The 27,307-nt window shown below is 43.9% G+C and overlaps 2 protein-coding genes across 5 annotated transcripts; one reads left to right on the top strand and one right to left on the bottom strand.

The window, feature by feature from the left end:
* Positions 1–3: 3 nt before the first annotated feature.
* LOC6739849 (frequenin-1) lies at positions 4–27,307 on the bottom strand. Of its 4 annotated transcripts, none has more exons than XM_016180957.3 (8): positions 26,803–27,307; positions 11,322–11,542; positions 5,195–5,219; positions 4,522–4,570; positions 3,613–3,702; positions 3,448–3,526; positions 3,163–3,251; positions 4–3,102 (listed from the first exon to the last, which is right to left on the bottom strand). In XM_016180957.3, exons 2-8 carry the CDS (start codon positions 11,383–11,385, stop codon positions 2,935–2,937), a joined length of 564 nt encoding a protein of 187 aa, XP_016039900.1. In that variant the 5' UTR covers positions 11,386–11,542; positions 26,803–27,307; the 3' UTR covers positions 4–2,934. The 4 variants fall into 4 exon arrangements, with proteins under 4 accessions (XP_016039900.1, XP_016039898.1, XP_039153911.1 ...); XM_016180955.3 differs by lacking the exon at positions 26,803–27,307 and adding an exon at positions 18,468–18,798; XM_039297977.2 differs by lacking the exons at positions 4,522–4,570; positions 26,803–27,307 and adding an exon at positions 18,468–18,798.
* On the top strand, positions 25,426–26,329 carry LOC27206582. The gene has a single exon (XM_016180938.3). The coding sequence runs from the start codon at positions 25,489–25,491 to the stop codon at positions 26,230–26,232; it is 744 nt and encodes a 247-aa protein (XP_016039901.1). The 5' UTR covers positions 25,426–25,488; the 3' UTR covers positions 26,233–26,329.

Genomic DNA, 27,307 nt, shown 5'->3' with positions numbered 1-27,307 from the left:
TCCTTTTCTGCTTTAAGTTTATCTTTTTCTTTTCGCAATAATTCCAAAAACTTTTTAGGTATGTGGTTTGTGTGTAGAATGTAGAATGTAGAATGTGTGTAGTGTGAGAATGAGTTTCCATTGGGGGTTTAAGTTTAGAATCGATTTAATTGTTAATAAACATTGCTTAATGCATTCGAATGCTAAATTAAGTATTGCTTATGTTGAATATAATGCACACAAAGTAAGGTTTTTTTCTGCTGCTATCAGTATCGTTAACGTTATCAATGTAGTAGCTTAATAGATACCCAAAAAAAATACATATCAGAGTAGAGTAGTCGACAAAAGGTGTTTTTTGAGATTATCCTTAAGCTTGCTCTAAGCTTATTGGCTTTTTTTTAGCAATATGTGTGAGTGAGTATGGGATTTTCTTACAGTCTATGCTGAATTTTTTGTCGGGACCCTCAAACTTTCCGCCTTTGTATGTACAATACGAGTATATGTATGTAGTTCACAATAATTTCGAGTTTGAGTGTAAGAAGCGCGAAAATTGATTGTTGCTGCAGTTTGTTTTAGTTTGGTTTTCCATCGACCTGCTGATTTGTATCTGTTGCATATATGTATAGGTATACTCATAGTTTCGTTTATTTAGATATCGATATCTTCTCAGCTTCGCTTGATTTACTCAGTTTTTTTATTTCACTTTTTTCGAGGACAGGAAGGCATGCAATTTTGTGCAGTGTAGGTGTGAGTGTCTTCTTAAATTCAAATCGTTTTCAACAATAAATCTATGCAAAAACAATTTGCAAATTGCACAAGTAAAATACAAATGGGGACTTCTATATAATAATAGATGTATATATAATTATCAATATCTGTGTGTGTATATATATATATATTTATATATATATAATTCTCTCTCTCTATATATATAGGTGTGTATATCAATTTATTTGGCCATTATCTAGGTATATTTAAATACGAGTGTACAACTAGAAATATGTGTTTCGGGTGCTGGGCAATCAAAAAAAAACATGGTGGAAACCTCGGAATCGGATTTGGAATCGGAATATCGGTGTCAGAGAGGATGAGACAAGCATTATCTAGGGCCGATCCAATCTGAAACCTCAGCGACAAAGCAAAAGTCTTTGGCTAGCATATAGATTTCGGTTAAATTTTGGGTTTCTAAGCGGGAAGCAGAATTTCATGTTTCTACAAGGCAACACTACAAATCGGGATTAATGCTGATGAGGGCGATAGATTGGATAGGATTGATGGGGATAATTGGATATGGATCTTATAAACGTGTTCAGTTAACTGGCTAATATCTTTACAATAACGCTTTCTTTACAATCTAAAGCTGAACCACATATAAAATATAGAAATTATTTTAGCATGGTGATTAGATGGCTCTTCTTTTGAGTTTGAAGAAGAAGAAGCTCATCAAACGAAAAGGATAATCAAATTGAAAATCATATGTATGTATCAGAGAGAGATGGAGCGATAGAGAGAGAGAGAGAGAGAGATAGAGAGGGAGTGAGTGAGTCGATGACTGGAAGTTTTCGTTTGGTTTTTGGTAAGGCATTATAGGGATTACCCCCCATTCGATATATTTTCAAGCTCTGGTGAGGTGTAAAAACAAGTACAAATACAAGTAGAAATACACAATTTGATATTATCGTTGCTCTGTTAAGGCATGCACAATAAACACATAGTAGAAAAGGATTAAAGTTCTATCAAAGATTCTTCTAGGAGTGTCCTCCTCCTGTGCCCGATGAGATGAGTTCTTGAGGTGAACGGGTGATTGGAACCATTGGATGGTCCGCAGCAAAATCAGGTTGATTGTCAAGCTCAATGGGGGAAGAATGAAGAATGAAGACTGAAGATTGTGAAGAATCGGGGCATACAAGAGGAGTAATTAAGCCGCATGCTTCATAGCGCTACGTTATATCCACATGCATGTTTGTCCACAGGACTTTTAAGGACTCTTTAGGACTTGGAGTTAATAGAGTCGGTTATCTGATTAGATTGAGAGTAAATAGGTCTGTGTAGCAGTGTGTGGCTTTTTTCGCTTAATAGTAGCTTCAATTTCGATTATCAACACGTTCGATTATCAACAGTTAGAGCAGTTGGCACGGCAAATAAAAAAAAGTAACAATCGAATGGCTTCTAAGCCAATAGCGAATTAGTATCGGTACAAGTACCAGTATATATGTAGATATTTTAGGCATAAGTACCAGCTTAGTCAGTGCTGCATTATGTACTATCCTTTTCTTTTTTTTGGATCGAGTAGCTTTAGTTTTCGCAAAAAAAAATTGCAACTATTCACTGGCCTAATTAATCGGCAATTCTTTGCGATAGTTGTCAATTTGGGTTTCTCGTTTGCTTGGCAAGCATTTCAATAAAAATGCCTAAGATCATTATAGAGCAAGTGCCTAATATGTAGTTAATTTATGTAGGTTTTCATTTATTTAATACCTATATTCATCCATGCTGCCGCATACACAAATACAAGTTAAATATGTTTTTAAAAAAGCGCTTTTTCGACTTAAATTGGTGTTGCTTTGTTTTCCATTAATTTACGAATTGTTCATTAAACATTTTGTTTTTCAGCTTTATGCGGCTGTGCTGTTTGTTGTTAATAGAAAAATCATGTATATATGCGTAAATAATTTGCTATTAGTTGGAATTTCACTTAAGACGAGTTCGCAAGGGGCTAAACTCGGAGTGTGTGTGTGTGTTTGTGTGATGGTGTGTGGGTGTGTGTGGGAGGGGGAGGATAAGGGCTATCGAACTGCCCCCAAAAGGTCAAATGGCATATGGTACACGGGCGTGGTGTGGACGTGCTTGTGGGGCGACCTTTGACCCTCCTGATCCTTGATTCGTTGTTGCCTCCCATCACCGTCACTATCGCTCCCTCCCCGCCCCTCCTCCGCACGACTACAGGTCCCGCGGTTAATCACCACCTAAACTTAACGCCTGCACTATACGTGGATCAGCTTTACTGCCCTCGCGGAACTCCTCCAGCGTCAGTCGATCGTCGTGGTTCTTGTCCATCTGATCGAAGATCTTGTCCACCCGCTTCTGCGGCGTGTTCTCGTCCTCCGTCTGCGGCTGTTGTCCCTGCAAGCAAGTGTTTACTGTAGCCTTGGCATATAGCTGTATGGATGCAGTGATACTCACTACCATCTGGTAGATGGCGTCCACTATGTTGTACATCTCCTCGCGTGTTATATAGCCATCGTTGTCCACGTCGTACAAGCGGAAAGCCCCTGGGAAATGACAAATAGAAAACGTTAGCTATGAGGGATTATGATCTATCATGGAAGGAATATGATCTATCATCATGTTAATTAAAACAATTACAATGTACTATTTTACCATTTCAGGCAAATAGGAGTCTCGCAATCATGCAACATTTCCTAGCTAATGCTATAGATTACCCATCGAATCAAATCGAAAACTTACAGTGCAGCTTCTCGTCCAGATTTCCGCGTGATGTGATGGACAGGGCCCGAATGAACTCCTCGAACTCAATGGCGCCATCCTGCGGATTCGCACAGATGTGCAGATATGTAGATAAGATATATATATATATAGTATAGTCACACGTCAGCATATCAGCGTACTCACATTATTCTCATCGAAGACACGAAAGACCAGGGAGGCAAACTTGCTGGGGTCTCCGTCGGGGAAGAATTGCTTATAGATTTTGATGAAGCCCTGCGAAGGGAGATAGCGAGAGGGCACGAGAAACAGACAGAGAGGGGAAATGGCAGAGGAGAGCGGTTAGACAAGTAAATGTTTGCTATTGCCGTCGACTCTGGGGTTCAGTGTTGAGTAAGCAAGTCAGAACTAGACACATAAAATAGCATTAAAGTGAAAATTTCGAAATTCTCCAGTTAAGTGAAATAAACGACTCGCACGAATGGGTGGGTGGTGTATTTCGGTTTCATATGGTTTTGGGTTCTTCGCCAGCGCAAAGGTATGCGTTAGTATACATACTTATATCGGAATGTAAGTGTGTTAGCTGGGTGTAGGGGAAATTTATGTGGCAACTGCTCCTCCTCTTCTGAGGGACGAAAATGCAGTTTATTTGCTGACGTTGCAGCTGTGAATCGAACGACTTGAAAATGTCACATCGATGAATGGATTACCCCGCCTTCGGATGTCCAAAGTACGAAGTCCGGTGCTGCGGACACATGCATGTATGGTAGAACTTGTATTTATTTTATTCAAGCCACAAAAGTCAGCCACAAAAAAGCACCGAACGTTGAAAATAAGGACAAACCGCATTTCAGGACTTTGGGGCAGAGTGTGGCTTAAATATATAAATGTGTGTAAAATATTCGAGTATATGCACATACATATGTATGTGCATATATGTATGCAGTTTGCCGGGGATGACCCGAAATAAGAGGATTCCGTTTGTGGTCGCTTATGATGAAAGCCAGGCAAATGGTTGGATAATGGTTGATGATGATGGTGATGATGATGGCGACGGCGACGATGGCGGGGGGATAAAATTGCAGGGGTACTCACTTGTTCGGTCAGCAAGCCATTCGGACAGTCTTTGAGAAAGCCCTTGTGCCTTCGATGTGTCAGAGGTCAGAGATCGGGATAGCGGATAGCATAGCACACAGAGATCACAGGAAGAGACAGCGGGTTTATAGAGAGACGGGGCGAGATAAACAGATTAGCATAAAGGACAGAGAGAAAGTGAGAGGGGGTGGCAGTTATAGAAAGAGATGGAGAGAGAGACGGGGGACAGTGCGGTACCCACAAATAATATGAATCAGAAATTAAATTAAAAACCAATAATTGAGGCAGCACACAACAAATGAAAGATAAATATTGGCTCCGGAAAATGTTTACCTCCGGGAAATCACTCGCACTCCCACACGCGCACGCTTTTGCATTTTGCATTTCGCATTTTAAATTCTATTTACATTTTATTTCGTGCTGCCATTAATTTCAACTTTTCCCAATGCAACCGCAGACAGCGAGCTGAAATTTGCTGCAATTCCACCATTAATTATAGCCACACAAAACGCATCGGAAAATGAAACATTTAAGTCCTGGGCGCTCGTAATCGAATTGAAAGAGTAAATGAAAATGAAAATGAAAATACCGAAACTCATAGGGATTCCAATCGAACACGCAAATAGAGAAAAGCCCGGGCTGTGTGGTGCGAAAAATCCATGGACATGCTTACCATTGACGAATTTCCTTTTCAGTGACTGCAACGAGAGGCAAGAGGGAGAATTTCCAGATTAGTTGAGCAATTGCAGAGGGAACAATAAAGCGGCGGGCTAAACGGCCGCACTTAGTTGCGCCTCAAGGGTCCCGAGGCCATCATTCTTAATATCAACATCGAGCCCACCAGCACACCGATATCAATCCCCCCGAATCGCCATCCAAAGCCATCCTTAGCAGTCCCAAAACCATCCCACCCTCTTATCCAGCACTCAAGTGCCTTTGCTGAGCCGCTGAGTTATGGCGGCTTAAGTTCGTCTAAGGCTAGACTGCCCTTGGAGATTGATGGCGTTCACTTGACAGGCTTAGCGGACACGTCCTCCTCCCGCCCCTGCCCCCTTCCCCCTTCCCCTGCTCATGCCCGTCCACATCCGCATTCCCATTCCCATTCCCATCCCCATCAACATCCGCACCCGTATCTGTGTTTTTGCTGATGCTGCTGCTGATACTCGCGCCACGCTGCGTATGAGTAATATGCAAGCACAATTTACGACCAGCCAAAAGGGAAGTGCATCAGCCATGGTGAGTGCACAACTCATTTAATAAATCATTTAATTAATTACAACCTTTCAGGGTTACCTTTGCATGGAGGTGTCTATAGAGTTATGTAAACTCCATATCAAATATTTAGATTAAACGTACATGCATTTAACTATTTGGCTATCTAATAGATACAACAAAGCGGCTGTGAACCGCTTAAAGCTTAAATAAATATGCATAATTAAATGGTTGCAGGCTAACACAACTAAACCCAGCCAGCCAATAATCGGAAAAGTAAGCTTTAAACAAACCATTTTAGTTATTCATATAAATTAGGAGCGTTTTGTATATTTTTCTTTGCATATATTTTTGTTAATTCAACTTCAAATTTGATTGGTTTTTATTGTGGATACTTCACTCATATGTATTACTTTTTTACCCCGCAATTATAGAGCTCTCTTGGGCGCAGGTATGGCCCATAGTGAGAGATGTGGGCTAAAACCACTTTGAAAATGAAAAACAAAGCGGTATTGGAGCGCTGATGATGATGGAGACGAGCTGGTCTGATGATGGGGCGTTTGGGCAAAGGCCCTCCAATAGGTAGACCTTTTTATTCCGGTTGAATATGCCCCACGTTGGGCGCCAAATTCAGCTTCAGCTGCTGCACGCAATTGAAATTGGCCACAGCCTAGGCCCATAGCATATACACGAGCATATCTAGATACATTTATTTATGCTTGTGTACGTGTGTATCTGAATAACCCAGAGATTGCCCCGCAGGCTTGTTAAAAGTCTGCGCACGCCAACGCGTCGGCTAAGTAAGCTCCAAGGAGCGTTATCCTTGTCGCTGTCGATGTCGGCCGACGACTTTTTTTGCGGCTACATGAATAATACATATCGCTGGCTGATGTGCTAGTGTTTGTGTTGCGCCGGCAGCTGTAAAGCAAATTAGTACGTAGTCCCACTTGCCAGGGCAGCGGGGGTTGTACAGGTCCTGGCAAAAATTATTTCGATTTAAATGTTTATTTGCACAAGGCGGCGCTCGGTTTTTTCGAAGCAAGCTGTTTGTGGCCCGCAGCGTTTATTCAATCTTATTTATAATTTTTTGAGGCGCACAAAAAGCGCCGAAAATGCCGCCAGCCTGGCCTTTTTGTATTTACTTAATTTAATTTTTAAACTGATTTAATTTCAACTTTTCACAAGCACCACACACACGCACACACTGAGTGTAAAAGGATGGTGACACAGCAAGGACCTCCCGCTGGGTGTGGCCACATGCTAATTAATGAATGGCTGGCAAAGGCCCCACGCCCCTTCTCCCTTCCCCCTTTCCCTTTCTCCTTTACCCTCGTGCCGCTCTCGAAAGAGAAAAGTGCTGGGGGAAAATGAGTAGTGAACTTTAAATGAGCTGCGAGCTGCATGCGGGCCACACACACACACGTATTCGCACACGCACACAGGGAAAATCACAAGGACTGTGCGTGTTTTTTGGCCACCAACTCAACTCAACTTAACTCAACAGCCTTGCAGCCAGTGCTCCACATCCACAAGGATGTGCGTCGTCCCCAGTTCGGCTCAAATATTTACCAAACTTGATTAGATCCCAGCGATTCCGAGGCGGGGCAACAAGTGACCTCGCCACTAGGCTTAACCCTGAGCACAGCCACATCGCATGTCTGTGGTTAACCCCTTGGTGGCCTCGCACGCAACTGAAACGCAACCGCTCACCTGGGGCGGGGTTACGCCCCCATTGTCCCAGCCCCGTAGACCGACAGTCATAGTCATACTTTCACACACCCCGAGCAGGAACAAATTGGCCTGGCAACTGGTGCGCAACCAGACACAGATCCAATCTCAAATTGATTCTCGGAACAGGGCCCAGATGCCGGTGCATTCACCCACTAATTAATCATGATCCTATCTAAAATTAGTTCTTAGAATATGTATTCAAGGAGGCACTTCACATTGCAGAAGATAACTCTAAAAATATCTACGGTTTTGTTGACACCAGTGAAGGTGGCTACAATTATGCAACAATTTAGATTCGGAACTATACTGATATTCCATGATGTTCCTTGTTTCCATTTTAAGGTTTCCAATTTGATTGGAAAGCATATGTCCCTGATACTTTTAGGCCTTATTTCGATAACCCTTTTACAATTTGCGCCTAATTGGGCTGGCTCTTTTGTATTAATGGCCTGCTGCAATGCAATGCAACCCGATCGTATGGCATGGCATATTAGCAGTTCAGTTTCCATTGATTCGATTCATTGCCTTGATTGGGTTTGCCTGCTCATTGCATACCCACTCATTGTTCCTGCAATGCTAAAACATCGCTGCCAGCTAAAGTTGACTCAAAGCACATCATAATTTCCCATCGATTGGCAATTTTCTAATGTCGTTATATGGCAATACGCCCAGTTTCGCCCCCACTTCCCTCCACCGCCGTTTCCCTGGCGAATCGCTTTCTGTTTGTTGCTTTATCAATTTGCGTCTATAAACGAGCAGCAGCCAGGGAATGGCAGTAACAGAGTGGAGCCTCGTGGAACTGAACAGTGCTGAACCGAATAACTGACTCAATGAATGGTCGACTGATGCAAGCGGCATGGGGGATCTGAGTGGGGGATGGGGCTAAGGGTGAGGGGGTGGTTGGGCGATAGGGTCATAGGTTGCCCAATGCCGGCGCCATTAGCAAATTATACACAACATGTGTGCACAACAGTGGGCCTGGGCTAAAAGGACCAACAAGACGGGAAATGCAGACTGGCTATCAGCCCATTTCCACAACCCTTCGATCGTCTTGTGATTTTTTCCCTTACACTTAACAAAATCTGAATCACTATTATAAATGAAATGCATTGCATTTGGCACTGTCAAAATACTGATATCTATGAGAAATATATATAGAATAGAATAGAAGAATCACATTTAAAACAAGTCCCAAGCCCCAGATTCATTTCCCTTGGCAGTATCCTTTTCGCTCAGTGTATGCTCTTGCCGTTCTATTATGTTATGTTCAGCTGTGCTTGTTGCTTGTACACATTTGATTTCCACTGCTAAATGCCAGACAAAATGTCAGGACACGCTGAGTGCTCCCTCAACTGGCCGCCCACTCAGTCCAATCTCGAGCAGGGAACTGGGTGCTGGGAACAGGGAACAGGGAACACAACAAGTGCAATAATAATTTCAACATTGAAGTGAATTTTGAGTGTCAGCCAATGCGTGCGAAATCAGCTGGGAGGTGCCAACAGGGCGGATGTGGAATGGGCATGGGCATGGGCATGGGCGTGGACATGTGATTGGTGCGGTGGGCGCCAGAGGACATAGAATCTTTTTGCCATCCTCGACGGCAAACCGACTGGGATGTTCTGTCTGTTTGCATAGCGAAATGCATGTGCCAAAGCCAAATGAATGCGGTTCCGAATGCTATTGCAATATGACATTGCTGCAGCGTGTCGTAAGCCATGGGTGTGGGTTGAAGAGGGGGATCGGATCAGCGGAGGGGGTCCATTTACCCATGTCCCTTGGCAAGGGTCGTGCATTTTAGTTTTATAAGCGATTTGGCCCCAAGTCCCGCCATACCGTCATAGCGCCATTGCGCCCCATACTGCGACTGTTTGTCGAAGCGTAAAACAAACAGAAATTGACATGAAAGCCATGTGTGCGGGGTGCAAAAGAAGGGCTAAAGAAGGGGTGCAGCCAGGGTGAAGAAGGGGTAAGGAATGGTCGAAGAAGGGCTGAATAAATGGAAAGCCATGTGGCGAGCTAAGGGGCGGCGAAAAGTAATCAAATGTTGCACACATTTCAACTTGTTATTCTTTCGCCCGCCATTCACTGAACTATTGCACTCTAATGCGTCCTGTGCCCCCCCATGCCTGTCCCCCAGTCGCCCCTTTTGCTCTCATTCACTCGATTCAATTAAGAATTTTATGACAGAACAATCAAAATGTGGTCTTAAGTGTAAGTAAAGTTTAGCGAATTAGCAGGAAGTGTGTCGGATTGGTAAAGGAGCTGATTTACATTTAGAATACAAGGCAAACCATAATGCTGCAGAGTATAGTGCATAAATTCAACAAGTATACCCATTAGTCTGCCAAATTTAGAGCATATAAATTAGATGTATTATTTAATTCGTGCGCTCATTTTGAACACACAAGCCACATTAATGAACCGCCAAACAGCTAAATGAGTGTTTGGGCAATTTATGGGCATTAAATATGCACTCAACTGACCGCTAATCGAAAACTAAGCCGTTCAATAAAATTTCGCATAATATCAAAATGCCGTAAGACGACTTTAAGCGCAATGAATAAAAGGTTGCCGTTTGAAACTCACATATGGCAGTCGTATCGCATAAAAGAAATGGAGAAAAGAAAGGCGGCAAAAAGTATTGCCTACTTATGGGGGCACTTGAGGCAATAAACAATAAAAGAAAACTCTTAAAGCTCATATAGCCAAGCGCTTAAACTGCAATCGAAGCGCAATGGGCCAATGGAGGAGCCTCCAATGAAGAAACCTCCATTGCAGGACTCGCGCCAGGACGACTTGGCTCACACACACACATACATGTGTACACGTACACACACATACATGTAGTCGTTGTTGGCCCCTCAGGGCGCTCTGGCATGTGCAACTATTAGAAAATATAAAACTGTATGCTACGTCGCTCGGTGGGTTATTCACACACACACACACACACATGCACACGCATGCGGATGTCCAAGAGAAATTACATAAAAAATTAAATGGAATACAAGCCTTGAGGGGCCTTAGCCTGCATAAAAAGGAAAAAATGCAACGGAATCGAAAAGTGTTCAACGACGAACGTCCAAAATGGTCTGGAAGCAACCAATCTTGCAACATTTTGTGGCAACTAAACAAATTACAAGTCCACATTATTGCCTGCCACATTTTAAAGCTGAAAAATGTGCCTTTTTCCGGAATTTCTGACATTTCCGTCATCAGTTTTAATTCCCATTTAGTTTACCGCAGTCAGCATGAGTATTGAAGTATTTTCTTTAATTTGCCACTTTCAGCATTTACATAATTTGTTAATACTCGTATTACTTTTTTATTAAAATATTTTCACGGCTAAAATTATTTAATTTTTTGAACTATGAATGAGTTGCTACCAATTCGTTCCTTTTGAACCTCTTGAAATATTATACAAATATGTTAATTTTAAAGAACCATTTGAACATTCCCACTGCTGTTAGCATATTTAACCATTAAGGATTTGTTGGCCATCCACAGCTAAGTGAAATGGAATTTGCTGACCAAATCCCAGAAATCCCAGAAATCCCAGAAATAATGAATGGCCAGTTGCGGGGCAAATGAGCAGTTGAAAGGATTGCGCTTTAGCCCAGAAATGCGAGCACTGTGAGAACTTTGCCACTGATATATGATGGTCGTGCCGTGGTGCAGTGGGCATGGGACATTACCGGAGCTGCCAAAAAGGCTTTCAGGCAACGACTCGTAACTCATTCCGGGGAGTTCAAGGCTGCCAACGCACCCAGCCGTGATTTGTGGCCAGTATACGCAACCAGATGGAGATATATATGTTGCAGATACCAAATGCACGCAGTTCGAGATGTACGGGTACTTACAGTATGTGTCCGTTGTCAGCCGATCGATGGTGTCCTGCTTCAATTTTGAGTTCTTCTTGCCCATGGTGAAGGTTCGCCCTGTTTCCGATGACGATACGTCTACTTTTCCTCTTTGGGGGATAAGGTTTCTGCTTCTGCTTCTTGAGCTAACTGGCCAAGTGGGCGGTCAGTGACAGGTAATTGGGTGAGCGTGTCTTATCCCAAATAGGTCTCAGTTCGATCTGCAAGTACAAGCACAAGTAGCGGCATTGGATTAGAGATAGTCACCCGAAAACTGAACGCTGTCAAGGCGAAGGCATCGCTCATCGGTGCCTCCACCTGCACCGAAGGGTACTTTGATATTTAAGCACGTCAGCGCTGGCTTTTTGTGTGGGCCTGGCCAAAAGGACTAGCGCCCACCCATCCACCACCCACCTCGAACATCACCGAAAACAAGGCAAAGAACAACCGCAACGACAACAGCAGCCGCAGCACAATGAGTGGGGGTGGGTAGGTGGTTCGTCCTTCGGTTCCTTCTGGCCCTCCACTGCCCCCCGAGTCTTGCGCCAGTGCGTCATCCGACTCAACTAAACTCAGTTGAGCCGAAACTTACGGCATGGCTATGAACTTGGCCCTGTCGGACCGGTCGAATACAATTTCGGCCAATTTTAACCAAATTCCTCATTTCCATAAACCGAAATAGCACTTCATTTTGGCAATATCGTTTCCTATACCAAATGCAATGTCCGCAATTTATGTAAAATGGTCACACAAAATGCTATGAATTGGAATTCATTCGAGGATAGGTTTGAATTTATTTTATCTGCAAGATATAAATCTATCTTGTATCTACGACAATGTGTGACAATTTTAAAAAAGTTAATAGTTTAAGCCAAGATGGATGTTCGCAATTTCTTAGGGGATTTAATTTTAAAATAATGCAATTCAATCTTAAATTCCTTCAAGATAGTTCACATTTTAAATTCTAGTCTTAAAATCCGAAGACAAGATTTATTTATATCAGCATTTTAGAGGATTATATTTGTCATTCTGGAAGTACATTAATAATGGAATTTCAGCAAAGCTGTTTTGATAGCTCGAAAGCGAGGCCATCATACTACACATAAATATTTAAATAATAGTCAAGAAATTAATGTCTGAATTTGCAAGTACTGGGTACGAAGTGTTCGTTCCTAAAATCACAGTAAACCCCTGTTTGCTTTACCTTTCTGCAGGTTTGTGTAACGTCAACCATGACGACAATGGCAGCGACGACAGAACGATGTCTACAAGTTTTCCCCCGTAGAGTTGCGTAATTAAAATTTTAATAATTTCCCAGGCAAGTTTTCCCTCTTCCACTTTCCCAGATCCCCATCCCATTCAATGCGCTCGTGAGCAGGGAAGAAAGTTTTTTAATTCTTTGTTGCCACTTGACAAGCAAATTGCGTGAGACTTTAATTGACTTTGAATTGGCAATGGAGGCGGCGACCAGGCAAAAACCCAAACCCAAAAGCACCTCACGTATGTGCCATAATAATAATTTATGACCCAAGACCTAAAGCCCAAAACCCAAAACCAGGATCCATAATTAGGCGCGCGGAGTCCTCGAAGAAATCATGACAAATTAGACAGAAACTTGCATAACGCAATCGTAAAAGATCTGTCTGTGCCATTTTCATATTTCATTTTACGAGTTGCGGACAAATTTTGATGGCCCTGGCGGAAGCCGGCAAAGAAAATGGCCCCGACAGCCGAGGCAACTTTTTGATGGAGCTCCCAGCTTCCAGCTCCCATCATCCAGCTCCAGCTGAAATCCACAGCGAAGTCAACGTGTGGACAGGCCACAACGACGACGACGACGACGACAATTCTCGACGGATGTGCCCAAAGTTAACTGCTGACAGTGGGAGAAACGGTAAGGGGATCAGGAACACAGGACGAAGGACAAAGGACGCAGGACGCCTTGGACTGATGGCACATGGCAGAAAGGAAAATTAAATGGAGCCCGAAACCGAAATAAATTATTGAACAGATCTAGCTTAAAAATGCAACACAATGGCATTACAACTGAAGCGAAATAAATGGATAAATGTTCAAGAGAACTTGAATATGTGCCAGGGAAAATATAGTAAAACATCTTTGGCGCACTACAAGTCGATTAGCATTTACAAGTATCAAGAGCGAGGTGTTTTCTATAGTAGTGCAATCATAAATGGTTTATGGAGGATATTCTAAGCCTGATGATACAGGGACTTGAGCAAACATATTATTTAAATACAAAAGTATGAAATTGTAATTAACTAACATCGTTAAGATAGTCTTCTTGAGTTCATCCTAAATTGATCACTATTTATAATCAAAGCACCTATATAATCTATCCCATTGCAAATTATAAATACTCCCTACCAGAGAACTGCAGCCCGCCACTCGCACTCTACGTCCACCCGATAAACACTCGGTACTCTAGGCACCCCGTTTTTTTTGACACCCTACTTGCGGCAACACAAAATACTCGAGTGTTTTACCGACGTTGTGTTTTTGTTACGAGTAAAAAAACCACCCGAGGCCTGCTGCGCAAGAGCCGTTTGGGTGAGTGGACGCACAGTCAACGATCGGCCGCACGTCATTTTTTGTATGCGGGCTGCAGTTCTCTGGTCATTTTTTGTACGCCTAAAATTTGTATGGGAGGAAGCGTGACGGGTATAAGAAATGAAGGGTAAAAGGGAATACCCAAGAAAAATTTCGTGCTCACGTCTTTGATGGACTCAAAGGGTGCCACCCGTTTCGAATCATTCCGTTATTTATTTTTCACACGTCGCTACCTGAATACTCTAATGACAAATATTCTTATATAAAGTAATTTTTGAAATGAATTTTGTGACATTATGTACTATTATTTTTACTATAATCTATATTTAAATAATAATAACGTTATTAATATATATAATATATAATAATATATAATATAATATATATATATATATATTATATTAATAATATATAATATAATAAAATATTATATAATATATATAATTAATAATAATAATAATAATAATATATAATAATAAGATGAAGGGCATTTTACAAAGTATTCGACAAAGTCTAGAGCCACGCCGAAAGAATAGTGTGTAAACGTATGGAGTGTAAAACGCATGGAGTTACGCATCTTGTCTGTGACTCGATTACCTACGAGACCACTCGAGTATTTTTGGAAACACCCGAGTATTTTTGGAAACACCCATGTGTTTAACGGTATACCCACAAGTGTTTTTCTCACTCATCCCTTTTTAGGCAGTGTGTGATCGGCACCCGCGACGCGGAGCACCGTATTGATTCGGGTGCGCGCACAACGGGGTGTCTTGTCTACATGTTCAGATTTATACTGTGTGTTTGTAAGTACCCGCGATGTGCGTGGCGGGTAGCACCCGCACACAAAATTGTAGGGTGTGAGTCGAGTGGTAAAAAAGTGCCACCCTTGCAGTTCTCTGCTCCCTACACAAGATTATCTATTACAGCATTATCTTCAAAAAGAGAACGCCGCTAGAGAGGGAAATGAATTAAAAAATTATAAGCTGATAGGACAGCTCATGAATAGCCCCCACACAATGAGGAGCTTTGAAAATTGATTCCCCCCCTTGAAGATCATTTGGGGAGACATTTTAGGCAATGCCCCAGAGTCAGTGGGGAAAAAAAATGAATGAAAGGGAAGCAATTCGGCTGAAAAGGGCAAATGTGGCTGGGTTGGCGGACTGGGTGCAGGGTGCACAGTTCAGGGGTCACACGATGGTGATGCAACTGCTAACGAACGTTGAGACCCAGCGACGTGTCCAGTGCCACGTCCACATTCGAGTCCACCACCGTGTCCCTTTGAGTGTCCTGGCTGGCTGGCTGTCTGGCTGGTCGGCTGGTTGTCTGTCTGCATGTCCTTGCACCCGCCCTGCCGGAAACCCTTTCTCCGTCCCCATCCCCTTCCCCCTCGGAAGTTGTTTGTGCCAACTGCTTGGGGCGTCTGTCTCGTCTTCGTCTCCATCGTTGTCGTCGTCGTCGTCCAGCGGCTCAGTCCACATCCCAGTCCACGTCCACGTTCACGTCCATGTTCCAGTCCATGTCTGTGTCTGTCAGAGTCGGAAATTGAAAGGAAAGAAAATTGAGCATACTTTAAGGCGCCTCCGCCTTGGCCTTCTGCCTTGTCTCAGTGTCAGTCATGGCTCTCTGATTCTCCGGCTCTGATTCTGATTCCGACTCTGCTCCTGATTCCTATTCCGTTTCCCCCAATCCGATTCCGAGTCCACCTGGCTGTCCGAAGGGCATTACGCGATTTCCGGCCAGCTCTAAATGCATTTACCCATTTGGCCATTCGGCCCAGCAACTTTCACACCCCCAGCGAGCAAGCATCGCAGAAAATTATATAAAATGGCCATCGGCGTTGCCATTGAATTGAATAATTGCCAAACGACTTGTAAACAAGTTTGCAAAGACACAGCAACGAGTTCTAATGCTAATTTGTTTTGGTATTTTCGCCAACTTCAGGGCCGTGAAACGGAGACAAAAGGCGTTGCTTCCAACTTTAATTGCCTGGGCAGGGCGGCCAAACTCGATCAAACTTGAGCTAAGTAAATTAGTCAATGACTTGAATAGCCAGCCAGCCCCATTCAGTAACAGGTCGAACTTCTGAATGGAAGCGAGGGGATGGGGGACACCGAGCTTCGGAGCCCATAAATTAGGAATTCCCCAGTGAATACTCAATTTTCGTGAGTCCTGCGAAACTTTCGCCTTGCTTGCCAGGACAAAATCATAATTTTCCAGCCAGCCCCGGCGATAAGTTGGCCTAATAAATTAGGCTCTAAACAATGCCGCTTGCAATCCCTTCATTAAAGATTGTGTTGACCACATTTCGGGATGCCTCAATTCGAGTGGCGTTCCCAGTCCGGAAGACACGTCTTGGTTTATTTCGCCTTTTAATGGAATTTTTAAGCAAACAATTATTCACGCCAGCTGGAGTCGAGCTAGCTATGTACATCCCCTTTTCGTTTCTCGACAAATCCAGGAATTGCAATTTTTGGGCAGCCAGCCAAAGTCTCGGGCGAAAAGTTTTGCCCAAACGAAGAAAGTGCCAGCTTAGCTGTACCAGTTTTTACCAAGTTTTTCGGGTGCGTTAGAAATTGCAAATTGTCGCAAAAATGCAAAAAAAAAAAAAAAAAAATATAAAAGAAAAAAGAAAAGAAAATAAAAGGAAAACTGGGGAAAAGCGTCCAGTGATTGCGGTCCTTTGTATTTGATTGCAGATTGATTCGTCAGCTGGTTTTCTTATCGCTGCAATGGCATAACAAAAAACTCCTGTCCGATGTCCTTGGCAATCCCATTATTCACCTGCGTAACTAAGCCACCACCGTCTAATCACTATATTTGTACCCCAACTCGCTTTATCAGCAGCAGATAAGCTGGCAACCCTATTTTTGGGAGCTCGAAAGTTTTGCTGGGGTCTCATGTGTCTGGCTATTAACTTGGCCCTGTGAATTATGCAAATGGCGGCGGAGAAAGCATACCAACGAATTGGTAATAAAAGTTACTTTCGGTCGAAAGGAGCGTAACGGGATAGCACATAAACACAGACACACTCCCTTAAAGTTCCATTCATTACATTTTCAGCAGTGAATCACCAACTAGTATTCATCCCGAACACATAATCACCGCTCAGGTTGTATGGAAACTAGGATCCGGTGTCCGTGGTTCGAGCTCCGAGGTGCGGTGACCTTGGTCCAGGGTCCGGTGTCCGGGGTTCGGGTGCGGGGTCCATGGTGAGGGGTGCGCAGCCGCCAATTTTGAGATGTTTTTGAGTAGGAACTGCAGAGTCGGTACAAACACACATACGTGCACACACACACACACACGTGAGCGAAATTTACATAACCTCTTTCATTTTGATTTGATTATTTTCATTCAATTTCGTAAGCCACGCGAACAGGCGAAGGCTGCAGAAGTGCGGAGGGGGCTGGCAGGGTGGCAGGCCAGCAGGGGCGTGGGAATGTTTTTTTTGAAGGGGGATTGGGGTTGGGGGGTTGGCTGGATTCGCTGACGTCGTCTGGCGCGTCAAAGCGCAACAGCGGGATAAAGAAGAAGCATCCTTTGGACAGCAGAGAGCAAAGGAGAATGGAAGGATGCTTGGGAGAGGTACGAAGATATGATACCCTGGATCTAATATTATAATATATGTTCATGGTATTTAAGTGAAATTATATATAAATATATATCACTAATATTTTCCAATTCATATTATAGATTATAATAGAACATTAAACTTAAGATATTCCTCTGATTTACTAATACTAAGATCGTTATAGTCGATGTACTCTATCTCAAACACAATTATATACTATCAGATAGAAGCCATTTATATTGTTTAAAATACCAAGTATATATCTAAGAATTAGTTTAGGTTCATACCCTCCAATACAAATTGCCATTAGGCTATAGATAAGAGATGATAACTTTTCAGTTTTTCTGGCTATATAAACAAACAGTCGGGAGTATAAACAAATATTATGTCCACTAAGCCGATGGTAAGCCTATGTCAAAGTGTCCAGCTGACAGAGAGTTGATACAGGGTATATGTATTTCGGGCAGGCGAGGAGTGAAAACAAAAATTGAATATTTTATCACTGGTAAGGAGAGGTGGTCGGGAAAGTGGGGAGCCTGGCAGTTACAATGTGTTTCTGTGTGGGTGTGTGTGGCTCTCAGTTACCCTTTTATGGGCTGCCTGGGCAGTCTATTAGGCCAAGCCCCCACCACCGCCCCCGCCACGTTCAACACTTTTTCGGGGGTCATGTTATTCTATGTCCTCGTACCTTTTCAGCATTTTTCTTTGGGTTCTTGGAACCGTTGCTCCCCCTTCTTTTTTTTGGTTCTTTGACTAAGTAAGTCGTTAAGTTGTCAGACTTGACTCTTCCAGTGTATGTGTATGTGTACGTGTGCACATGTGTGTGCTGGCCCATTGTGTTTGTGTTGGTGTGGCTTTATCAATAAAGGAGCTCTTTGACAGGACATCAACTGGCAAAAGCCTCACACTTGGCTGAGCAATATTTGCCTGGCTTAAGCCCTTTACACCAGACCAAATCCAAATAAACAAACATTGGGATCGCTTAAAATATTTTCGAGAATTTGTCTTACATTCCAAGCAGATTTCTTGCCTTTTACCCCGCTCGTCTGCGGCTTGCCCTTTTTTGTTTGTTTTTAAATTTCCTCTTTTCTGTGTTTTTACATTTATTAGCGCTGCAACAACAGTAAACAACAACAACGAGAACAGAAAAAAAATATAAACGGTGGCAAAAAGAGGCGGATGCGGCGACTCCGGCTTTTTTCTTATTTTGGGTGGGCGGAACTCTCGGACTCGGATACGGATACGGACACGGATGCGGATGCGGATGCGGACTGGGACTCGGATGGCTCCGGCTCCGGACTCGGCTTTCGTTCCGTTCGTGGCACGGTCTGAAAATCAACTGAAAAGCTTCGGTTCGGAGCGGAGCGCAATCAACAGTAGGTCGAATGTCCTTGCTGATACGAGCCGCCGACGAAGTTAAACGAGGCGCGTCCTCGTGGTTCCATGCCATGCCTAGCCACGCCACTTGCACTCCCGCTCCCACTCCAAGTCCCGCTCCCACTTCCACTTCCAACTCCCCCGTAATCCCTGAGAGCTTTCTGCAGAGAAACGCAATCATCATAGGCAGCAGCCGGAAGCCAAGAGGCTGTGAGGAATGCGGTGGCACAAGGATGGCGGCGAAGGCAGCTAAGCCAACACAGATATCGCTCGAGTAGTTTAAATAAATAAATAAATTCGTGGCTTATTTTAATGGCATCAAGTGGCACAGCCTCTGGTTCATTTTTTCCGCCCGCCTCCAGGCACTCTGGTCACACTACAGGGAAGTCCCCCCGAAGAAGCTGGGCGGTCCAACAAAAATGCCTCGGGAAGATGCCTTAAGATCCTGCAGATGAGATTGCCGTCAAATTGGTGAGCGGCCTGGGGCAGCTGACAGGCGAAATCTGATCATGAGATGGGATAATATTTGAATTGCTCTTCGTAGAATTTAATCTGTATTCATTTTCTTTCGCATTAAGTGCCCGTGACAGTTTGGCGGTCAGTGCATTTAATTAGGAGCATTGCTGGGCGAACTCTGATTACTCAATTATGGGCGCTTTGGGCTGCTTTTCACTCCCTGCTGGCATTTTTAATTATGTAATGCAATTTATTAATTTCAATTTGCATTTGTATTCAGTTGCGCACACCTGTGCAGGAAGCCCAACTGCCAGCGAATCCATGCAGCCGAAATGGGGGCAACGTGCCGTATGCGTAATATTAGCGCATTAATATGTGCCACATAGCCATGTGTGCGCATCTGTGTATGTGTGTGTGAGTGACGCAGTGTGCGTGAGTCTGACAAGAAAAGGCAGCGGCTTAAAAAAAATATATAAAAATCCAGGAGTATAAATGCGGAACGGGGAACGCCAGTAATTCGACATTACGAGCATTAACTCCCACGCCAGAGTGGCTACCTCTCGCTCCCGCGCTATTGCCCTCTCACTCCCACTACTCACCACGCGAGCTTTTCTTCTGCGACACAGAAAGCTCGTGCTGCGGCGAAGCTTTTCCGCGCGGCCAAAGGACAAGTGAGTTTTTGGCGCCAGGAAGAATCGTATCGCAAACAAAAAATCTCATCTAATCTAATCGCATTAAATCAACAATGTTCACGCCAACGCCACGCCCACCCACCGCAGCACCTGACCGCCCACTGCGAAAAGCAACAAAAATTGTTCGTCATAAGCGGCGTGGGAAATTTATTTTGTGGCAAAGAGGTCGAGAAAGAAAAACACGGCGAAGGAGCACGGTGCCCGAAATCAAAAAGTTTATGCAAAAAATAATTATGCAAATTATGTTATTCTATTCCTCGCAGTTGTTTATACACAATTGTTGAGGCAGATTGATAGATAGCCTGATACAGCACTTGTAATTCTTAAAGAACAATTTGTTTATTAATCTAACCGAATCGTAATTGAATTTTTATAATCTATGTGGTTATATGATGTCCTTAAGTATGCAGATCCATGCAGTATGCAGGTGCTTTTCAAATCGCATTGAGTAGTTAATTTCAATTCTACTGCAATTATCTTGAAAGTACTTATGCCAAGTGACTTTGATATATTGCAACTCAAATGCCCATTTCAATTGCCAGGCGTCATAATTCCACTTGTAACCAGTTTGATGGGGAAATCACCCGGGTAATATATCATACGCGGTGCGCTCAGGTGGCATTCCAGCTCTCCATTTCGCTTATCAGTGCGCATGGGAAACAACAATATTTATCATACGCAGCGTGGGCCGCTGTGGAGTTTGCCCCACTGACGTTATTGTAGTTGCTGTTGGTGATGCAAAGTCGATTTTCACGAATCTCGTGGGCGTTTTTCCACCCCTCCTGCTTGAGCGCCATATCGTTTAACTGCCTCAAAGCCATTGTTAATTAGTGCACCGACCTTGTCGTAATTAGTGCGCGCACTGCACATGGTTAGGGTTTTACGGTTTCACTGTTTTAGGGTTTTAGGGGGCCAGGCTCTGGAGACCAGGGAGGCTGGCGACGAAAGGTTGGGCAGCCGTGGGTGGAGCCAAGCTAAAGCCGACAAGAATTTTGTGTGCAGTTTTTGGCGAATGCCCCAGGCGTTGCATGATGAAAACGAGGCAGCGTTGCCAAGGAATGGAGCAGATGAGCTCTGGCTGGACGGGTAAGGGGCTGAAGGGTTAGGCGTGGGGGGTGAAAAGGAGCGAATTATTTGCAAGAAGCTTGCGGCACGTAAGCCAGCACAAGCGGATAATAAGTTTTGCATTAGTCGACCGGAGCCGGCCAAATGCAATTTTCGGTTGGGCGGATGGCTCTCCAGGGCCTGCATTGCTGGCCAGTTGAGTTAAATAAGCTAATGAGCCAAGCAGCAGCAGCAGAAGAAGTTAAGCCCAGCAAATTCCAAGAATCCCCCTTAAAGTTTTCCAGGAAAATGCAGGCCAGAAAACAGCAGAGAGAAGTGAAAGGTGGTGGCAGAGGCATTAGATAAAATTAAAGTAGAAAAACCGGGCGCTTAGGTGCTAAGGCTACACAAATTCAAAGCACTTGCATTCGAATGCGTGCAACAAACACTATGCTAATCAACGGCCATAAAACCGGGTTGCAGCTGGAAAAAAAACAATGGAGAAGCAACCAATTGCCGAGCGAAGTGCATAAATCTCGAATGGAAATTATGCACACACACGCAGGGAAAGTGTGGCAACAAACCGAAGCAGGGGCAGAGGAAAAGCAAGGGAAAAATCAGTGAGACAGTGAGAGGGTGAGACAAGGAAAATGCCAGCTGACGCCGCCAGCCTTTCGTCGTCTGGTGGGGAATCAATCTCTACCGGGAACTTGAAGTAGCTCACCCAGTTCCACTGCTCCCTTCCTCCCCTTCGACACACAGCCACCCCGAAAAATACGTTCCAAGCGCGCCGCAGATGTCTATTAGCTGGCTCAGTGCTTGCCACATTTAAATACAAATTAAAAAACAATTAAACATTTTCCCCAACTTGTGCACACTGTGCTGTGTACAACGCCCAACGCCCGCAAATAATTAGGCGCATAATTATTTAATTTGACGAGTGTGCGAGTGTGGGCCCGGGTAAATTTACGAGGAAGTGCCTCATAAGCCAAAAATGAGCCAAAGCACTGCGAGGGGTGTATTGAGAAATGCTGGCGATATGAAAATTAATAGACGCACTTCCCAAGTGGCAAAAACAGGAACAAACAAGAGCCCGAGGAGGCAGATGAAGAGGAGGAGGTGGCGGTGTAGTGGCTCGGAACACTTCGAGTGTCGTGTGAACGGCTGCTCGACTGGAGGCCATACCCATATCCACTTACCCATGCCCATGCCCGATCCCGGCCAGAGGCGACAGCTCCCAGACACTTCACCGAATGCCGGCGCCAGCATCCGACTGAACTGAAGAAGGGAGACGAGACGAGACGAAACGAGACGAACAAATTCGAGAAGCACTGGCTAACGTGGCGTATGCTTGATATTTGAGTAGGAACGCAAGTGAGCAAGTTGCAACTCAGTTGGCACACTGTCAAAATATTAAAAACTCGGCTTCAATTGATGAGTGCAGATGAGTGGGTAGTGAAGTAGAGTGTAGTTGGGTGGGGATGAGGATGGGTAACCTTCTTTCAGCGCCCAAGAAACTATCCCATTTGAAGACCGCTCTTTAAGCTGCTTTCCTTCGTTTAACAACCAACTCGGCAACCCAACTCCCATCCGCGCCATTTGTTGTTATTATTAATTTTATGCGCCATATAAACGGTGGAAGGACCCTAAAAAGTCAGCAGCGTCAAGTAAACAAAAGCCTCCAACGCCGCTCCATTGACTACAACAAAAACAGTTGGAAAATACATATAAAAAGTGGCCACTGTGTGGGCAAAATACATATTAAACAAGGGACAGGCGACAGGAAAATGTCTTTCAAGGGGAAGAAAATATATAAAAATAACCATAATATAAGGCATAAAATCCAGCATAAGACCTGCAAATTAATTATCATTTTGAGCTCGTTGAAAACAATTGGCAATATTTGCAGGCACTGATAAACTTCAAGATACTTAAGCACCTTGACTTCTTATGTTGCCGCTTTGCAAGTGGGAGAGTCTAATATAACTAATATAACATATAGTGCAATTGGTTAAAAATTGAATTTCTAATAGGGTTTTTATATTACTCTATATGTTGTATCCTATCTTGTCAATCAGTTGAGAAAACAAGAGCACTCAAGTTCCGTTTGTTAATATACACAAATTCGTATTTGATTTGTTTTAAATATATCTATCGCTTGCTTTGATAATTAGAATAGATCTATCTTTCAAAGATGTAGCATAAATTCCAAGTGCAGGGAAACTTTTTTGAATCATTCTCTACAATCCATCAAAAATCCTATGTACCTCGGACATTTTGGTCGCCTGCCAACTGTGGCACATGTGCCTTAATGTGTGTGTGTGGTTCTGTGGTCCATGTGGCCATTGTCATTGCCATTGACTTGGTCCTGTTCTCGGTCGCGGTCTTGGGTCTCGGATCTTGGATGCTGGGTAACTGGGTAACTGGGAAACTGGGGATCTGGGTGCTGAGTCCTGGCCGACGTCATATTGTGTTTGGCAAATCGTTTGCGATAAAGCCAACTACATAATGTCTCTGTAGGCCAGGGCAAGGGGGCGGAGGAGAGTGATTGGGGGTCGGGACACATAAAAATGCTAAACCAGCGCTATGCTGGCGTCGCGGCGACGCACACACACACACATACAACGAAATGCCAAATACCAATTTCCAACCCTCTGACCCCAGCGTTTCCCTCCATATGTGGGCCTCGGGATAATGCGCGTTATCCTTGATTGCCTGCCTCGATATTGGGCCACAAGCCACGGGCCACGAGCCATGGGCCATGGGCTCAAGCTCAAGCTCAGGCCAAGGGATGTGGATGTGGATGTGGAATATGGCCTGGCTGCAAACAAGACGCTTAAACTTGCCTCTCGGTTCACCATCGTTGGACAAAGTTTGATGCTCTTTAGCCAAACGGAGTCACTCAGCTGGCAGATTAAGCTGGAATTCCATATTTTATCTAATTTTAACTTGCACCCTGCGAGAGAATGGTATTTTAAAGACAAAAAGATAAAGAAGATTTCAAAGGGTCTGCAACTATTAAAAACTTTTGTTATCCATATAGTAAACTTCATTTTTCTTATAAGTCTTTACTGCATTTTCAAAATCCTCTTGCCAAACTATAAAACCATAAAGCTCAATAATAAATTTGCCACTTTAAGTGGATAATAGTTATCGGAACTTTAGTGCTGCAAACTCAACATGCCCATTAAAATGAATATGCCATAAAAGCGTATGGCCCTGTTCGGTTTTCCCGATTAACCGGATCCCTGATTGTTTCACTTTTCTTGTGTCTTTGCCATTGAGCCTATCGTGATTTGGCTCTTTTGGGCTCTGGGCTGCTTTCAGCTCCTGATTCCTGATTCCTTCTGGCTTCTTGCCTTTGTGCTTTATGCTCATCATCATTTGCCGGGGCAGAGAAATCGCAATGGAATCAGATTTTTGCCTCTTTTCTCGGCGGCTAATTGGTGCCCAAATGCCGCCTGCCGAATGATTCTGTTTTCCCCACGAAATGCGAATGGGAATGTAAATGGGACCAGGATGACGGGGTGACCAGGGGGCCACGTCGTCCACGGGGGCTACTAGCTAAACAACAATTTTAATTGCGACCAGGCAGAGTCAACGTCTGGGACTCGGGCCAAAGGCAAATGAGCGAGCGCTCCAAGAAATATGAACGAGGTCAATGATTGTTTACACTACCCTCGAATGCTGTTTACTTCGGCCCGACGACAAGGGGTGGGTGGATATGGGGGCTGGGGCATTGGTTGTGTGTGTGTGGGTGTGTGTGGCAGGTGGCAGTTGGGGTGGTGGCACGATGGGGTTAGTTCTAGTTGCCAGACACCTTGGAGGCAGCGCCTGCAGCGAATGTCAGTTGGTGGGAAAAACAGGAAAATGCAGTAATTAGAAAAATACCTAGATATAATTATTTCTCTTATCTTCGTTTGAGTGCATGCAAAGAAATTTAATTCAATGGGGGGTCTTTAGTTCACTACTTGGCATTTCTAAGAAGATTAGCTATAAAAAACTCAGTAAAACTTAAAAAAACTTAGTAAGGTGTCTAAAAGTATGCAGCACTAAATTTCTGCATAGAATAATACGCATGTCAAATGTGTAAAGTTTCGTTAATATTTTTGAATGTGAAATTTAAGTATCCATTCCACTGTGGCAACTATTAGGCCTCGGGCACGTGTGTGTGTGTGTGTGTTAGAAATTGTGTACAAGTATGGAATGCGAGCAAGGGAGAAGGAGATGAAAAACAAAAAGAGAGCGATGCATAAACACTTGCAGGTGCCACTACAGATGCTTCAGTTGTTGCCTCATTTACGTGAACTGTTTAAGGTGAGAACATAAGCTAATCAATAACCATGCAAAAGTAACCAAAAAGTAATAATCAAAGTAGTCTACATGTAAATATTCAGTATTTTCTACACTTTCCACCTTTACACAGTACATAGTATACAAAATTATTCCCTTCCAGCCCAAGATGAATCGATATCACAAACTTAGCATGTCGTTTGAAATGCTGCGCGATCTCTACGAGACCTGGCTGATCCTGGCCATTGGTACGCTGGTCCGCTGGAATCGCTGGAGTCCGTTGATCCATGGCATCGTATCGCCACTGGATCCCTCCCTTAGGCACATCGTGGGCGACAATGAACGCTGGGCGGGAGTCTACTTTGGATGCGGCACACTCATGGCCATCATGCAGTACCGACCACTTTGGGTGCGCCGGTGTCGTCACCGCGTCTGCATCCTGATGCTGATGTCGGAGATTATGCTGCTGCTCCAGATGGTGCACTGGATCGACTGCCAGCTGTGGCAATCATCTTTGGGACTCTTCGAGGATCTCTTCTTCGCCCTGGGACGAGGTCAATGGGGCTCCTGGTTCATTTTCTGTCCGGCCGCAGTGCGCAATCTGTTCCTGTGTGGCGATGTCTTCGATATGTTCCGCCTGCTCGCCTCGTTCTCCATCTTCGCCCTGGCCCTAAACTCGACAGCTGGTGAATGGAGGGTGTCCTTGGACTTCCTGTTGATTGGCTACTTTCCAAATACTTCGCTCTGGAGGCAGTCCCTCTATGTGGGCTACAGGAGGAAGGGTTTCGAGCGCAGAGACTATGTACTGCCACCACTTCCCCCACCCGAGCTCCCTATCTACAAACGTATGTGTCGCCTGTGTCTGCAGCAACTTAAAGCCAATCCCACTCACCATGAGATTGACAGCACCTGATACGTTAAAATTGACTTAGTTTTCGAAACTTTGGCAAATTCCTATTATATATTTTCTGCATATTCATACAATAAAATCTAGCGTGTGATAAGTTTAACCTTGAGAAAGTTACTAAGCCATAGTTCTCTTTCGAGTAACTGCCATATTTGGTGTCCTGATGTGATCTTCAAGTGATTGGTAGACAAAAGCTGTTATAGCGGCGCACCGCAGAAGCCAGAAACTATGATTAAAATCACTCCCCAGATCTCCTGTCCATAATTAACCAAAGAATGCCAAAGTCATCGACCTGAAACTGTCGTAATAACCGCAGGGTTTGTGCCCAAAGATAAATGCAACCGCACATGGACCGCAAATCGAATGCAACTGCAAGCCAATTGGCAATCGCAAGCTGCCACCCAAAATACCACCCATTCCATCCAGGCCATCAAAACCACCGCGGGAAATCTGCCTAATTATCTGGTTAGCTGGATTCGCATTCGGATTGGGACTCGGATTGGGATTGGGATTGGTATAGGGATTGGGATGAGTTTAGGGGTAATATTGTTTATCCGGGGCTAAGTAACGACATACCTGGCACTCATTTGTGTGGTCATCAAATGCGGCGGTGGGTCTGCGGATTGGTTCGTGTTGGCGATGACAGTAATCGGCTGATTAAGCGTAATTATGGATGTAATTTCCACTCAAATAGAAGGCGGAACAGCAACAAACAGCAGCCAACAATGGACTACAAAGGCCTTTTCACTTTGGCTTAAAAACAAATTGGCTAGCAGTTTAACGCATTAGCGCGCACACTTAATTAGAATTCCCTGGATGTTTTTTTTTTTATTATTTGCTATTTGGCGTTGCTTTTGCTGGCCAAAGTGGGTGGCGATTTCCAATATGCACAGCGCACGCGAGCAACCCAAAAAAACAAACAAAAATTCGGTAAAAATTCGGAAAAAAATCGAACGAAAAAAAAATTAAAATAAATAGAGGAAGCCGAAAAAAAAACAATGAGGAAACCGAACCGAAACAGAAAATCGAGTCGCGAACATGCAACTTGTGCGAATGGCAATCGAATGCCAGCAGTCGCACA

The sequence above is a fragment of the Drosophila simulans genome, chromosome X (assembly GCF_016746395.2).
Source record: "Drosophila simulans strain w501 chromosome X, Prin_Dsim_3.1, whole genome shotgun sequence".
Lineage (NCBI taxonomy): Eukaryota > Metazoa > Arthropoda > Insecta > Diptera > Drosophilidae > Drosophila > Drosophila simulans.
This window is presented reverse-complemented; position numbering and strand designations above follow the sequence as displayed.

Excerpts from the sequence above, each read along its gene's own strand:
- LOC6739849 (XM_016180957.3), bottom strand. The coding sequence starts at position 11,385 with ATGGGCAAGAAGAACTCAAAATTGAAGCAGGACACCATCGATCGGCTG. Across the intron at positions 3,252-3,447 it reads TCTGGACGAGAAGCTGCACT|GGGCTTTCCGCTTGTACGAC; the intron begins GTAAGTTTTCGA and ends GTCATTTCCCAG. Across the intron at positions 3,103-3,162 it reads ACGCCATCTACCAGATGGTA|GGACAACAGCCGCAGACGGA; the intron begins GTGAGTATCACT and ends ACTTGCTTGCAG.
- LOC27206582 (XM_016180938.3), top strand. The coding sequence starts at position 25,489 with ATGAATCGATATCACAAACTTAGCATGTCGTTTGAAATGCTGCGCGAT.